The 14,610-nt window shown below is 41.0% G+C and overlaps 1 protein-coding gene across 1 annotated transcript in view; it reads right to left on the reverse strand.

Annotated features, from left to right (window-relative positions):
- Positions 1-7,634: 7,634 nt before the first annotated feature.
- ankrd33bb (ankyrin repeat domain 33Bb) overlaps positions 7,635-14,610 on the reverse strand; it is a 17,156-nt gene continuing 10,180 nt past the window's right edge. Inside the window, exons 3-5 of the mRNA XM_050032813.1 lie at positions 9,375-9,515; positions 9,039-9,202; positions 7,635-8,944 (exon numbers count right to left, since the gene is read on the reverse strand). Coding sequence (XP_049888770.1) covers positions 8,300-8,944; positions 9,039-9,202; positions 9,375-9,515 — 950 coding nt within the window. The 3' untranslated portion in view covers positions 7,635-8,299. The remainder of the gene's footprint in view (positions 8,945-9,038; positions 9,203-9,374; positions 9,516-14,610) is intronic.

A 14,610-nucleotide genomic window follows, 5' to 3' on the forward strand; every position in this document is an offset into this window, starting at 1 on the left:
AAAAATAAGCATTACCTGGGCTTGTTATTGAAAGAATTGTGCATCCTGTTGGCAGCGGACTTGCAGCAGAAAAACATCACCTGTGTGCTACGAGACAACAAGTGATGCTGGGAAAGATAGGCAAGGGGAAAAAAAGGCAACTGGGTTTACTAGTGTCCAAAGACCAAGACTGAGCCAAGTAAAAAAAAAAAAACACGAGACAAAGATGAAGATAATAGAAATGTTGGGAAAACTGGCTCAAAAATATTACAGTCCTGTCCTCTTTGGGTCTGAACACAGAGGGCATGGTAAACTGCTTTGTATACTCCATGAACTGGTCATTTCAGCACACTTCAGATTCAGCCCTCATCTTCACAGATGGAAATACTAGATGATGCAGCCTCTCATACAGCAGCCACAGAAAGATTTCCAGTGCAAAGGAACAGAAGACAGCAAGGCCATTTATGAGATAATCTCATGTGTGTGTGTGTGTGTGTGTGTGTGTGTGTGTGTGTGTGTGTGTGTGTTGCACATTAATGTGTGCAGGTGAATGCCCAGGGCCATGTGCGTGCTTGTACATCCCTGTGAGTGCACTGTTGATCTTAACATGCAAGTGTATTAACATCTAAAGGGTTGTGGCTGCTCTCTAGTGGTCATTAGAGAAACTGCACCACAGGTCAGGGTGGCGGCCATTTTAGTCTCAGAGGCCTGTTCTGCATGACTCTCTGCAGATAGATCAGCACGCCACAGGCACAGATTTTATCTCTGAGGGCTGGGGTTAGCTCAGGTCTTTTTTCATTACATATGCACTGTTGGAGCTCAGAACAAAGCACGGACAAGGAGTCAAGTCACAGCTGCAGAAATGAGAGGTAGGCTGGAGTGCATTTTATTTCCTTATCTAAGGAACACCACAACTGGTTTTTTTTTCAGGGCACATATCATTAAAAACAATGTGCTGCAGACTCTGGGGGCTGGTTTTATAAATTCTACCTCAAGCTGACTTTCTACCAACATACAGTATTTCTCTGGCGTAACCAAGCAGAAGAGGATTGTGGAATTATCCACCACCAACTTACTCAGTATCGTTGTTAAATATTGTTCCAGTATTTCCCAGGACAGATATTTCTAAATGTTTCTGTTGGCAACAACCAAAATTTTTTGTTCATGTAATAGATCCCAGTAGTGATTCAGTGCTGTGAGTCTGAACAGTGAGTCTACAAAACTCCCCCCAGAATTTCACTGACTCTCTTTCAGTTCATTTTGTACTTTTCTGACAGTTTTCCGACCAAAACACATATTTCAGATCACTGAACAGGTGTGAACTGAATATTTTTGGTTTTCTTATTTCTGTCTCTTAAACTGTCACTGCATCATGAAGTGGTAAAATTAAGTATTTTTCAGAACATCATTAGCACTTCAAAAGAAATATACAATAGTGTGCTAAAATGTTTGTCTTAGACAATTTTTATATATTTTCTGCATTAGTGTGTCAATAGAAAATATATATTCCTTCTGTGAAAAGTGAAATATTCTGGTGAGATATATAGCCTATGCTGTTCAAGGTCCAGTGTGTAGGATTTAGGGTGCTATATTGGTGCTATACGTAATTACATTAAGTTCATAGCACCATTTCCAAGAAAATAATAAAGTACTAGGTCCAGTACATGTAACAGCAACACATACTATTCATAATATAATTATAAACCAGGTCACTTACTTATCCAACAGCAGCAAGGCAACATCCGTGTCTGCCCTCAGCCCAATTTCTTCCTTCAGGGCTCTCCACCGAGGAAAAGCGACGCCAATACAAATCCTTGTTTGCCTTCTCCGTCGGGCACTTTCCTTCTTTGCTAATAGACCTTCAGCCGAACGTCCAGGCTTTTTCTTTGTGGTAGGATCCACTTCTGGACCGTGTCTCGGGCCGCTTCTCCGCCATGTTGCTTTCACCTTCTACCTGCGCTCTACCTCTTGCTATGACACTCTCCGCTCGTCCTCCCCCTCCCTTCTTGTTGTGAGGAAGCATTTCCTGTGCGCCAGCGCCGGAATGTCGCCGGTCTACACGCATACTAAAAATTATATATATTGAAATTATCGCAAGATGTTAGAGGAGCCGATCAGCTAAGGCCTAGTCTGCCGGAGGACCCCCCTATAGTACACCGGGCACCTTCTCTAGCAGCCTGGTGTTCGCCACGTTGTGTAGCATTGTGTACACGGTGTGAAGCGAGTGTTACTCTGTGTACATGGTGTGTGGCGACTAGCCAGTGTTACTCTGTGTACACGGTGTGTGGCGACTGGCAAGTGTTACTCTGTGTACACGGTGTATGGCGACTGGCTAGTGGTACTCTGTGTACATGGTGTGTGGCGAGTGTTACTCTGTGTAACACTCGGCTTATTAGTGGTAATAATGCATTATCCGCTGGGAGGCGACAGAAGTTACACACTATAGCTTTAATTGTAAAGGGGCTGGAAGAGCACAGCTTTGAAAAGTTGAGTGATCCAATGCCAGACGGTCACAATCTGAAATTGACTTGTGGTAAGCATGTCCATCGAGTCCACCTGGTCGTGGAACACTCATCCTGGGATGCCTTAATTTTTTTCATTTATCTCCATAAACCCAACCATGTTGCGGTTAAGATGGAGTCAGAGGGTACTTTATGTCTTTGTCCTTACTTTGGTTACTAAGGTTCTTTGTGCAACGGTTTAAGAAACTTTAAGCAATTCCTTAAGTATAAAACCAAGTTAAGAAGAAAACAATAAGAGAAAAGCTTTATCCTTAAGTAAACATTTTAAAACATTTAAAATCTTAACTCACGGTGCTTTGTGCAACTGGCCCCTGGATCTGTAGTTATCAGAGAGAAAAATAAGGACGCCTTAAGTGGTGCTGGACTAGCATCCCATCTCTGATGAGCTGAACAGTGTCATAGAAACACTGATTTGTAACGTAAAACTGCTTTTTAATGTTTTTACCGGTTTAAATCACAAGGTCCTTTTGTTTTGGAGAGGAGGAGACCTCTGCGAATAATTCGGCTACCTGTAAAAAAAAAAACTCCTGAACATCTGGAACAGAAAAAAAGGTGAGCAACAGTTATCAGAGAAACCAGGTCAGCACACATTAGCAGATGGTGGACTTGCGTCCTATCTGCGACGAGCTGATCAACGTCAGTGAAACACTGATTTGTAACGTGAAACCGTGTGGGATCTGTGTGGATGATTTGGCTTACGATGAAAACCTCCTGAACAATGAACACTGAAGGTATTCTAACCAGAAGTTTCAGCCAATTGCAATTTGCAATCCTCACCACTAGATGTCACTAATTTCCCCAAAATTTTACACAAAGAGCTTAACAAAGTAGCAGACCTTAAAAACATATATGGCCCACTGCATGATAAACAAATATATCAAACAGGTGCTAATAATCAAATACATAAAATTTAGTTAAAACCAAAATCATTAACTGAACAGAAACAGCTGTGTGGGAATAAAACTGCATGAGGAACAGCCATACTAAAAAGATGAGGTTGCTGAAGACAGTTTAATCCACAAACTATGGCAAGACAAGAGTGAGCATAGCAAGAAGACACAAAGTGGTCATCCTGCATCAGTAACATCTCTCACAGGCAGGCATTTTTAGGCAAACAGGTGTTTCCAGATGTGCTGTCCAAGCTCTTTTGCATGGCAGAAAAGAAACAGACTGAGGGACAAAAACAACATGGTCAGCCAAGGAAAGTGAGAGCAGGGAATGAAAGACATATCAAGCTGACTTTCCTCCACAATCGGAAGATGTCCAACAGTGGCATCAGCTCAAAACTGAAATTTGCTCAGAACAAATGCAGTTTGGGATTTGGTCAGTATAAACGGTGTCCTCAACACTGAGGTACAAACAGATTCTTATCCATTATGCAATACATTAATTAATACTGCAGCATGACAACGACCCCAAACATACAGTCAGCCATAAATACATAATCTTTGGCGAAAAGAAGAACAAGGTGAAGGTGATGGTTTGTGGGGTATATATATATATATTAATATTATGGCTGTAGTAACATGAAAATGACTGGGCAGAGCATCACAAACAAATTTATTTCAGCCAACAGTAATCTGGATTATCTCTGTGGGTAGAGACTTCATTACAATTTAATACAAAAATGTCCCTCTACAATTGTTCCCTGAATGACAAAGAGGTGCATGAAATTGACCATTAAGCCCATTATTGAAGGCATAGCTTTGAATATCCCCCCAGTTGGCCACCAACACTGTTAGAAGTTGATATTTGGTTTGATTTAGGTTGTGACCAAAATTCCATGTCAAGACTATGTCTAATGCCAACATCATTTTGACATAGAATACAGACCATAGATAAATGATGTGGATGTTGGCTGATTTTAACTTGTGTTGTTCAGTAACTAAAATCCAATGTCTTCCAAACATCTCATGCCGACGTCAACTTGACGTAGAATAACAACCTGTGGTTGTAAGAACAAAACCCAAACCACAAAAAACAAAACCCAAAGTCTACAAAACATTGTAATGTTAACATCCACACAACATGAAATTCTTTCCTTGTTAGACATTTGAAATATCATCTGATTTTCATTGCAACCAAAACTGTGCGACATAAGAGTCCAATGTCTCTGATTTCATATTGAGGTCTGGTGCCAACTGGGCATGCTCAAAAATACATCAGTACTTTTTAGATATATTAAAGGAAAGGTACATGTAATTATACACAATCAATGAAAAATGAAAGTACAAAATAATCCCTATCAACATTTCAAGTATAAATCACAGTATTTCCTCATATGCCAGTGATGGTGTGACACATAGACTGTATATAAAGATATTGGCATGACGGCTCCCCAAAACTGAACCCAAAACATCTTGATCGCCCCCTGGTGGCTGGCTGCAGTGCTGGTCATAAACCCCACCCCCTCCATGTTAGCAGATGGGACATGGGCCATGGACCAGTCGTGATTGAGTCGGGCCAATGGCGCTGAGTGGGCTGGGGGTGGGGAGGGGGGACTTGATACTGCGCCCTCACTCTCAGATCACTACAGCGCAGACTCTGGCTGCAAATGATGTCACCAATGCAAGATGGCATTGCCGTATCTGGGATACTTTGGCTTTATTTTTATACAGTGGGTAGAAGTGAAGGTGCATCACCCATCTTTATATGACATGTATTTGTCAGGCCATCAGCAGTTTCAACTCAGTGAATTCGGCATGGTTTTCCTTTTCCTTTGCGTTACAGCTTCAAGTCAACCATGTAGGTAACCAATGCTACAAATCCCACTTCAGTGTTGTTTCTCCTGCCTTAGAACGTGATGCGTGATGAAATGAGTAACGGTTTAACGTGGTAGAAATTAGCTGTTGCTTGGTACTTTGTCTTGTGTTTTACTACCTAAGAGTTTCAGGTTTTGGCAGAAAGTAAAGAGATCCTCGGAGGAAGACCGTAGCAGTCTCCAGTCCACTCACATACAGTTCACTGTGGTCCAGAGTCCAGACCAGTTCAGTTCCAGAGACAAACAGGTCAAAGTAAAGAGTACAGAGTTCATGGTGTTGCATGATTTACCATTAAAAAAAAAATCAATTTTGTTGCAATTCCCAGTGGTTGTCACCAGACAGTGATAAATGTAATACGCCATACAGTAGTGTATTTACCTACGAAAAGTGCCATTTTAATACTTTTTCCTTACTGTCATTTTAAAACACTTTTTTTAATGTATTTTATTCTGTAAAAGCTCTTCAAAGTACTTTTTTAAATACTGCCATTCCAATGCAAAATCCAAGTACACATGTGCTACTGGTGGTCCTCCATTTCTCACAGAGAAGGAGATACCCTCGTACCAAACAGTAGCAGTGGACTATCACGTGAGATTATTTTGGAAGTCAACAAGTCACAGTCTTGCACTAAGCTGTTTATTTTTGGCTCTGCCTCTCCACTTCTCCACAAAGCCCTTACAAAGCCTGTGTGAGCTGGCTCCTCAGCTCAGCTGCTCACAAGCTCCCCCCTTCCTTGGAAATACCTGTTGGACTATGCACCAGTGTAAAATGGCTTCTTGGCTCCCCCCTGCATGCTCAGTGATCCTTCCCTGTAGCAATCTGCTGCAGAAGCCAGCCACCAATCTTCATTTGGCCGTGTCAGAGCTCCTCTCTCCATCCTGTAAAATCCATCTGACTGGCTGTCACCTTCCCACATTTTCAAGTCACGTTTCTCCTCCTCTCGTATGGAAGCATCATGCATTAACAGGAGAAAAAAAAAATTCTGCTCTTGTTTTTCTGAATTAACGAGAAAATAATATTGTTAAATCAGAGATGAGAATTTCCAAGATTATTGTCTTGTTATTTCAGAAAACCAAGAGCAGAACTTTTTTTTGTTCAATGAAACTTTTCTCATAACTCTGATAATGTGGTTACAGAAAAGATTTCTCAAGTAAATGCATTACGCTTCACCAGAAATGTACGAAATGTATTTAAAAAATCTGAAATTTCAAGAATAAGGTCATAATATTACAAGAATCAAGTTAGGAATTTGAAGGGAAAAAAGCATAATATTAAAAGGATACTGTAATCAAACATGAAAATTCACCCATCATCTACTCACCCATATGCCGATGGAGGATCAGGTGAAGTTTTAGAGTCCTCACAACACTTGAGGAGATCCAAGGGGAGAGGGGGTAGCAGCAAAACTCCACCTAGTGGAGGCTGACGGTGCCCCAGATTCAAACGTCCAAAAACACATAATTGAAACCACAAAATATCTCCATACTGCTCGTCTGTAGTGATCCAAGTGTCCTGAAGCCCCGACATAAAAAGTTGTTTGGAAAAATGTCATTTCAACTCTGTTTTTAGCCTCATTGTAGCCTGTAGCTCTAACTGCCTCTCTGGGCCTCTATTCAGCTGCGGCGGCTGCTTCGTCCAGTAGCCTAAGTTCCATGTCCATATACTCGGGCTCAAACAAATACAGCTCAGCAAAGAAATGCTGTTCCTCCTCAATTTCAAAGTCTTCATACATGTTGGGCTGTCCTTTGCTAAAAGATCGTAGTGCAAATTAACTTTTACTGTGGTTACTGTTGTTTCTCCCTGTGGTGCAAGTGTCACGTGATGCAAACACAGATGTACAGGTTAGCGAGTGCACACACATGATAGCGGTGCCCATGTCTCATGGTCTCACACGAGTGCGCACACGTGAATGCGGTGCCCAGAGAGGCAGTTAGAGCTGCAGGCTACAATGAGGCTAAAAACAGAGTTCAAATGACATTTTTCCAAACAACTTTTTATGTCGGGGCTTCAGGACACTTGGATCACTACAGACGAGCAGTATGGAGATATTTTGTGGTTTCAATTATGTGTTTTTGGACATTTGAATCTGGGGCGCCGTAAGCCTCCATTAGGTGGAGTTGTGTTGCTACCTCCTCTCCCCTTGGATCTCCGCAAGTGATGTGAGGACTCTAAAACTTCATCTGATCCTCCATCGGCATATGGGTGAGTAGATAATGGCTGAATTTTCATGTGTGGGTGCACTATCCCTTTAAGAGAAAAAAGTCATAATATTTCATGAATAAATAATAGATAAATAATTTTAATAATAATGCTTAAAAAGATTTATTAATTCAGAAAAACTAGACAAATTCTTTTGTTTTTCTCAGGTGAATGCTTTAAGCTTCCATACTTTTGTGTCCTGAATCATGTATCCTGTACTTGTTCTTTCCAAGTCAGCATGGCCTCTCATCCTCTTGCAGTTTTTTGTCTTTCTCTGTCTTAACTCTTTTCCTTTGAGTAATCTCGGCTGCTCCTTAGCTTCTGTTGTCTCCCTGTTACCCTTACTGAATCTTTCCTATTTCTGACTTTTTTTTTTTACTGTCCAGAAGGGAATATTCTGAACTGGGAACCTTCACAAGCACTTCTGTTGAAGCATACTAGAACCCTTACACATAATCTTCTTTTGTTCTTTTGCCACGTGTCACTGAATTTACCATAAATATAAGCTGTCGACATGGAAATGTGTATGTTGTCAGCATCCTAGCAGGAATAACCAATATAGCTACTATATTGTATGAGGACTTTTTTTTCCTGAACTCCTGTATCTCCTACATTGCACCCCAAAATATGCCTCACAAAGGAAGCATGTGAACTCAAGTAGAAACAAGGCAACAAATCCAACAATGTCGGCAATCTCAGCAAACACAATGAAAAATATTTACATTAACAGAGTCAATTCTTCCGGTTAATTTATCAGGGACTACAACACTGTGCATGGTCAAGGCTTGTCCTGCTTTCTGAGATAAAGTGAACATATAGTAGTACTCCCCTTTCCCCTCATCTCCTCCTTATCAGAGGTAACAATCGTCGCCTCTCCTCCTCCTGCCTCTTCTCTATTCTCTTCATCTTGTAGTCCCACTTGGGGATCTGGAGCTGGTTACGGTTTCTGCTCCGTCTTAGTTTTTCTGGTATGAAGCTCGGAGCTGGGGCTTTGCAAAGCCTCACTTTGGGCACCACCATGCCTGGCCGCACGCTGCTTCTCCTCAACATATTCAGAGGCAGGAGGCTTGCTCGTCTAATGGCCACTGCAGCCACGTTGTTCAGCAGCTGAGGCTGCAGGCTGGCTCTCCGGTCCCTTGCCTTGGGGATAAGGAGGACCCGCGAGTTCTGGAAAAATCTCTTGTAGTTGTTCAATCTGTCCGGGCCCAGACGCTTCAGGTCAGATATCCTTTGCCTCCTTAGGATCTCCTGCACGGCCTGACGACGCTTTCCAATGCACGGTGGGCTGCCTGGACACACCGTGCGGCAAGCTGTGGCAATGACTGGATTGCAGATGCTGGTGGTGACCCGTACCATGTGGTCAAGAACGCCATCATCCACAGGGTTTACCTTGTTGTTGTAAAGCCCATAAGGGCAGCAGGAAAGGTAGTTGATCAAACGCCTCCAGCAAGACTTTGGCTCTTTGGCCTTGGCCACCAGCTCCTGCACAAGAAGATCCAACATTTTAGTTTAAAAGAATCATTAGTTGAAAGCATTTTGTGGTGCATTCAATAGTAACAATGGTGAACTTATTAACCTCCAACATGGGCCACTCCAGGGAAAAGGAGTCACAAAACTGCTCAGCACAGGGCTTTGACATCAGCCGAAGCATCAGATCAGCCGTCTCGTATCGACCAGTGAAGAGAGCCCACTCCCTGGGTGTCATACTGCGGCTGCTGTCCCGTGCCTGAATATCACCTCCTGGAAACATGAGGCATTATAGAAGTGGTCAGTGCTAGAGAGAATCTGTGAGCAGTACTGTAATTTGCCCTGATTTCTACCTTCATACATCTAATAGATTGCAAGAACAATAAAGGTTTTCATTCACGATTTAATGATTTCATTGATCTTAATTATTAAATGTATGTTTTACCAGATAGCATGAGAGCCCTGACACACTCAGCCCGGCCCTGCATGGCAGCCTTCATCAGAGCTGTGAAGCCATGACAATTCCTCCTCTCGATGTCCATCCCAGGGAAGTAGTTGAGCAGGTAGTTTGAGATGTACACATGACCTGCAGGCCAGAGAGAAACACAGACGTGTGTTCAGCTGGCTAGTTTCTCCAGTTTGGCACTTGGAAAGCTTCCTCTGATACACTGTATCTCTCATATTGTCTTTGCTTTTCTACTTTTCAGCATTTCTTTTTCAACACTAATCAATACAAAAACTTACAGTTATACTCCCTCCTGTAGACTCAGGACTATAAGGCAGGTTCAGGAGTGAATTTTTAAGCATGCCAGTGTGGTGGCTCCAGGGATGGCAATGTTCAACCATCATTTCAAAACAAAGTACCACCATTTTGGTCTAGACTGAAATATCTCAACATGGATGATGATGAAATTTGGTGCATACATGTATGTATGGTGTTTAGTGCCAAAGAGCAAATATTGTGTTAATTTGCAAAATAGTGCCTGATGGTGATGTTGTGAACATTCTAGGCTTTAAACCACAGCATGTTAGTATGAGCATGTTAGCATGCTGACATTGGCATTTAGCTCAAAGCACTGCTTTGCTTAATTCATGCTAAAGAATCAGTGTCCGGTTGTTGTGGCTGTGGTCAGTGAGGGAGGAGCGCCAAGATAGGTTAGTGGTAGGCCAGCAATGTCTTGGTGGCCTATACTTACAGAGAATTGGGTGTGAATGCTGGGAGACTTATAAGTATTTTTCAAGATCCTCCTCTGTCTATACTTTCAGCTAGACACTTTGATCAAACCTTACAATGTTTCACATCTCCCATATATTATGGGCATTCAACTTTTAAAGCTAGTAATTTACTTTGGTGTCAGCTTTTCAAAAAAAAGGTATTATTATTATTATTATTATTATTATTATTAAACTATTATTCAACTTTTCAATGACATTTACACTCATTTAATCCATGTCCACTTTTCCACCTCTTCCTACTTCCTCATGTTATTTGTACACATTCATGCATCAATGCAATATAGTATGAGCTTTTCAACATACCCTAAGATATTCCACATTTGTTTACATTTGTGGTATTATTCAACTATTGAAGCCAGCAAATTAGTCTGCGTCAACTTAAAAAAAAATAGACTCAAAATATTTCACATCCTTTTTCACATTATTTGTATTATTCAACTTTCCAATGACATTCATATGATTTAAACTTATTGCCACTTTTCCAACTATTGCTACTACTTCCCTTTATTCTTTAACATTTAGGCCAGCAATATAGTTTAGCTTCTGCATCCAGCATTCACACTGCAGTTTCTTCAGAAACTGTTTCTTCTAGTTGGACTGGTTCCGTCATGTAAATCATCACGTTCATTAGACTTGTCCCCTAACATCTGCACTGAATGTTGTTTCGGAGATAATACTACTACTACAGCCTAATAATCCAGTTGGAATGAGCCACTTGGGTTTAATACAGTATTTTTTAGGGACCTCGGCCAAAGGCAGACCCCCTAAACATGCTCAAAAACTCACCAAAATTGGCACGCATGTCAGGACTGGTGAAAAATTTGATAAAATGAAAAAATTAACCCCAAAAGTGCAAAAATGGGCTCTCTAGCGCCACCTAGACACACTAAAATGGCTGCTGCGGTCCATGGGAATGTCGTAGAAAGATTAAACCAAAGCTGGCTTGTTCGTCTCATCAAGACCTACAAAAAACGTGCTGACACCCCTGACCTAAATCCAACAGGAAGTGAGCTAGTGCCTCTGAAAATAACATGAGCAAATGTGGAGAAATTGTCAGCTGTGAGCTAGAGGGGTCTAAAATCGTCTACAACTTTTGTCTTTAACTGTCTACGTTAGCTGGAGGCCGAAACGGCCTGAGTCCGAGGTCCCGCCCAACACTGCTTACAGCTTTAATTTTGTAGGTAAATTTGTTGATGTACTCCTTATTTTTTGCCTTTAAACAATATTGTCTTATTTATTGAGGAGCTTATTATAATTGAAGACTCATGTAAGTATGCATACAATCAAATGTCTTAAATTAATGTTGTAACTTTTTATATCTTTTTGGAAAATGGGATTTAAATGATGCCCAGCACCCATGCATCTGATCTATTCATGTCAACACTTGTCAGCAATGCTCATATTTTGTCAGCCACTCTGGGGTTTGAAGTCGCTTCACTGTTGCTGAGAGGATCTTAAGTCAAAGTGCAGCCGTTTAACCCTTCAGCAACAAGCTTCTACCCGCAGGCCAGTGAGGACACTGAATGCCCAATCATACACACACTTTTAATGCACAAATTAAAGGAACTGACTGGGTTACTTTTTTCATCGGAGTAATGTTGTGATTACATGTTACAAGTTGATTGATTGACTGTTTGTTTGACTGACTGACTGACTGACTGCCTGACTGACTGACTGACTGACTGATTGATTGAACCTTTACAACCTGAGTTCCTAATTGAGTAAATCCACTCTACATCCAGACAAATGTGTAAAGGTTGGTTTTTTTGAAATTCGCCCTTCTTCTGTGAATATCAGTCTGTGAAAAATATGGAGAGGTTGATCATTTTAGTACGGGGCTGCCAGAGCTTTACATCTGTCCCACGGACAATAGCCCACACACAAACTGTGCCTGGAAGAAGATCAGGTCTCCACTCAGGATTTCAGGTAAATAGGCTATAATACAGTGCTTGTTAAGGTTGCTTACCAACCTCAGATGCAACCTGCCACTGCACTCTTGAAAGCTGGCACATGACACAAGATAGGAGTGGCACCCTGCGCCCAGCCTAGCGTTTTCCAGGCCGTGAAAGACGCTGAATGTCTACAGCCCCTTAAGTCAGCACAGTGCAGAGTTTTAGCACAAGGGTTTTATGGAAAGTTTTTCTCCTTATGTATTCGGCCACTCAGCACTGCAGCAGCCATGTGGACTCACAGTCTTGGTCACCTGTTCCCCTGAGGTGTTGCAGAGTACTTTGTCATGAAAGGGGATCGATACTTCTTTTAATGAAGCAGAAAATGAAGAGTAGTCTGCAGCTATTCATCACAGGACACAGAGAGCCATTCATCATCGTTAGCAGATGAGAGGCCTGGGCGCCGTGTCTGATACATGTGGCTGCATCACTATGAAATTACTTACCATGGTACTTTCTAATGCCAGCAAATAACAGTAATTCTTGCAACTGGAATCACCAGACCATAATATTATATAATCTGTGCTTTAATTTGGACCAAATTTAGAAACTCAGTTCTCTGCAATAAAAATTTTACCACTGTAAATTATGCCTCAAAGTAGTGAAATGAGATGAAAGGAGACATCTTGAAAGTTGTGTGAGTATGTGGGGTTATAATTATTGATGTTTGATCATGTAATCTGTGTCTGGAGAGTCATATCCAGAGGTTTTTAGTCCTGCATTTACCAAGGAATGCTAACAATATAACTGTTCCACACTGAGGTAAATGGAGGAGAAAGATTGGGAAGTCAAACTCAATAAGCTCCCTACCATCTTGACAGAATCTTTTTATGGATCCCTGTCAAAGTGAGCATGTCATGATTATGTTTCACTCAAATAGATACAATGATGATTCCATTAGCTTTGACTGGGTTGGTGCTCAGACCTAGAAATTTTAACCAATCAATGCTTAAGTAGTAAATTGATCTGAATGAGGCTGGTCTAAGTTTATGCTTGTCTGTAGCAGCTTTTTCCCTTTTAAAAAATGCTTTTAAACCAAGTTCATGTCAACAGGTGTCAAATACAGGATCATTGCAAATTCATCTGTTAAATAAAGGAAAACTGTTTGTTACTGCTTGGTTTTTGTGGCTCTGGTCGTCAGCTCTATCAGATATGATATGATCTTGGAATGCAACAATATGACTAAATATAGAGTGGGTCAAGGAACACAAGCATTCAGAGGATCAAACAGGTTGTAAACAAGCTTACAGTTTAGAAAGATATACTGGGAAGTGAAAGAAAAGCAAACAGTAAAATTACTACTGTTCACAAAAGGTTAAGTGTTAACATCCATCACAGTTTACAGCCAAAGTTTAACTTTGGTCTGAACCTGGTTCCTTCTACCTCGACAAAAGCGGTAGCTAATCTGGCCAAACATGGCTAGTTTACAACCTGAACAACTGTCTGACTGCTCATAGTTTTAGCGCAATTGCCATGGTCAAAGATCTTCATCCCAGTCGCAAGAGGAAAATGTTGCCGTTGTACGTTTTCGCAAACCACAAACATGTTACATTTGCATATTCATACATATCATATCATCGTTCATAAAGTGACATAGTATAGGAGCTTTCTTTGTCATCTGGAGGTGGAGGGGATGGTGAATGGCACCTTGACCAACAAACCACAACAAATAACAAAACTGGTTTGAATTTAGTAACTCATTGCTCTGTTACTAGCAGCTTATCAGGCATGGAAAGTGTTTTGTTTTTTGTTTTTTTGTTTTTTTTTCCAGAGACATTGCTGCTTTTCTTGATGGGATTGTGACCCCCCAAACCCTAAACCCAATTTTTAGCCAAAACATGATGTTTTCCAGACTGTAAGCAAGTAAGAGTTTCAATGTATCCACTACAAAATAACATTCAAATGTAACATATCCATGGATTGCAGAAATGTACGATGCCAACATTTTTTCTGGCAAGTGGGTTAAGATCTTAGCAATTATTTTGTTGTGCACAATGTTAGATCTGATGGCTGGAGCTCTGAAAAATAAAACAAGAACAACTCAAGCTGTAAAAAAAAACATCATAGTTCACATTCACTTTTTTAGATAAAAATTAAAATGTTTGTCTGTGATGCTAAAACATAATGTAACAATAGCCCTTTTTAGATAGGAGTTGTGCAAAATTGCAGGAAAGCCCAATCAGTCTTTTTTTCAGCATTGGCAGTATAAAAACAAAATTAGGGAGTGCGGCAAAATGCTGCAAATGTAACAAAAAGTGTAGCTCAGCATGTGACGTAAACAGTAGACTCACAAGTCTGTCTTTAGACGCTTTGCTTAACTAAAGACTGATGACTTTCTCCCTGATTTTGTGTTTAGATGGGCTGATACAATTTCAGAGTTTAAAAAAACTCCCTACGTTGCAGAACCAATAGTAAATCCGCAGGGCGGTCCTTCGGTGGCTCGCTGAACTCTTGTGCTCGTAAACATAGTCCGACTAGAAACACGTGCAGCGATAC

Source organism: Epinephelus moara, chromosome 21 (genome assembly GCF_006386435.1).
Source record: "Epinephelus moara isolate mb chromosome 21, YSFRI_EMoa_1.0, whole genome shotgun sequence".
NCBI classification, from domain to species: domain Eukaryota; kingdom Metazoa; phylum Chordata; class Actinopteri; order Perciformes; family Serranidae; genus Epinephelus; species Epinephelus moara.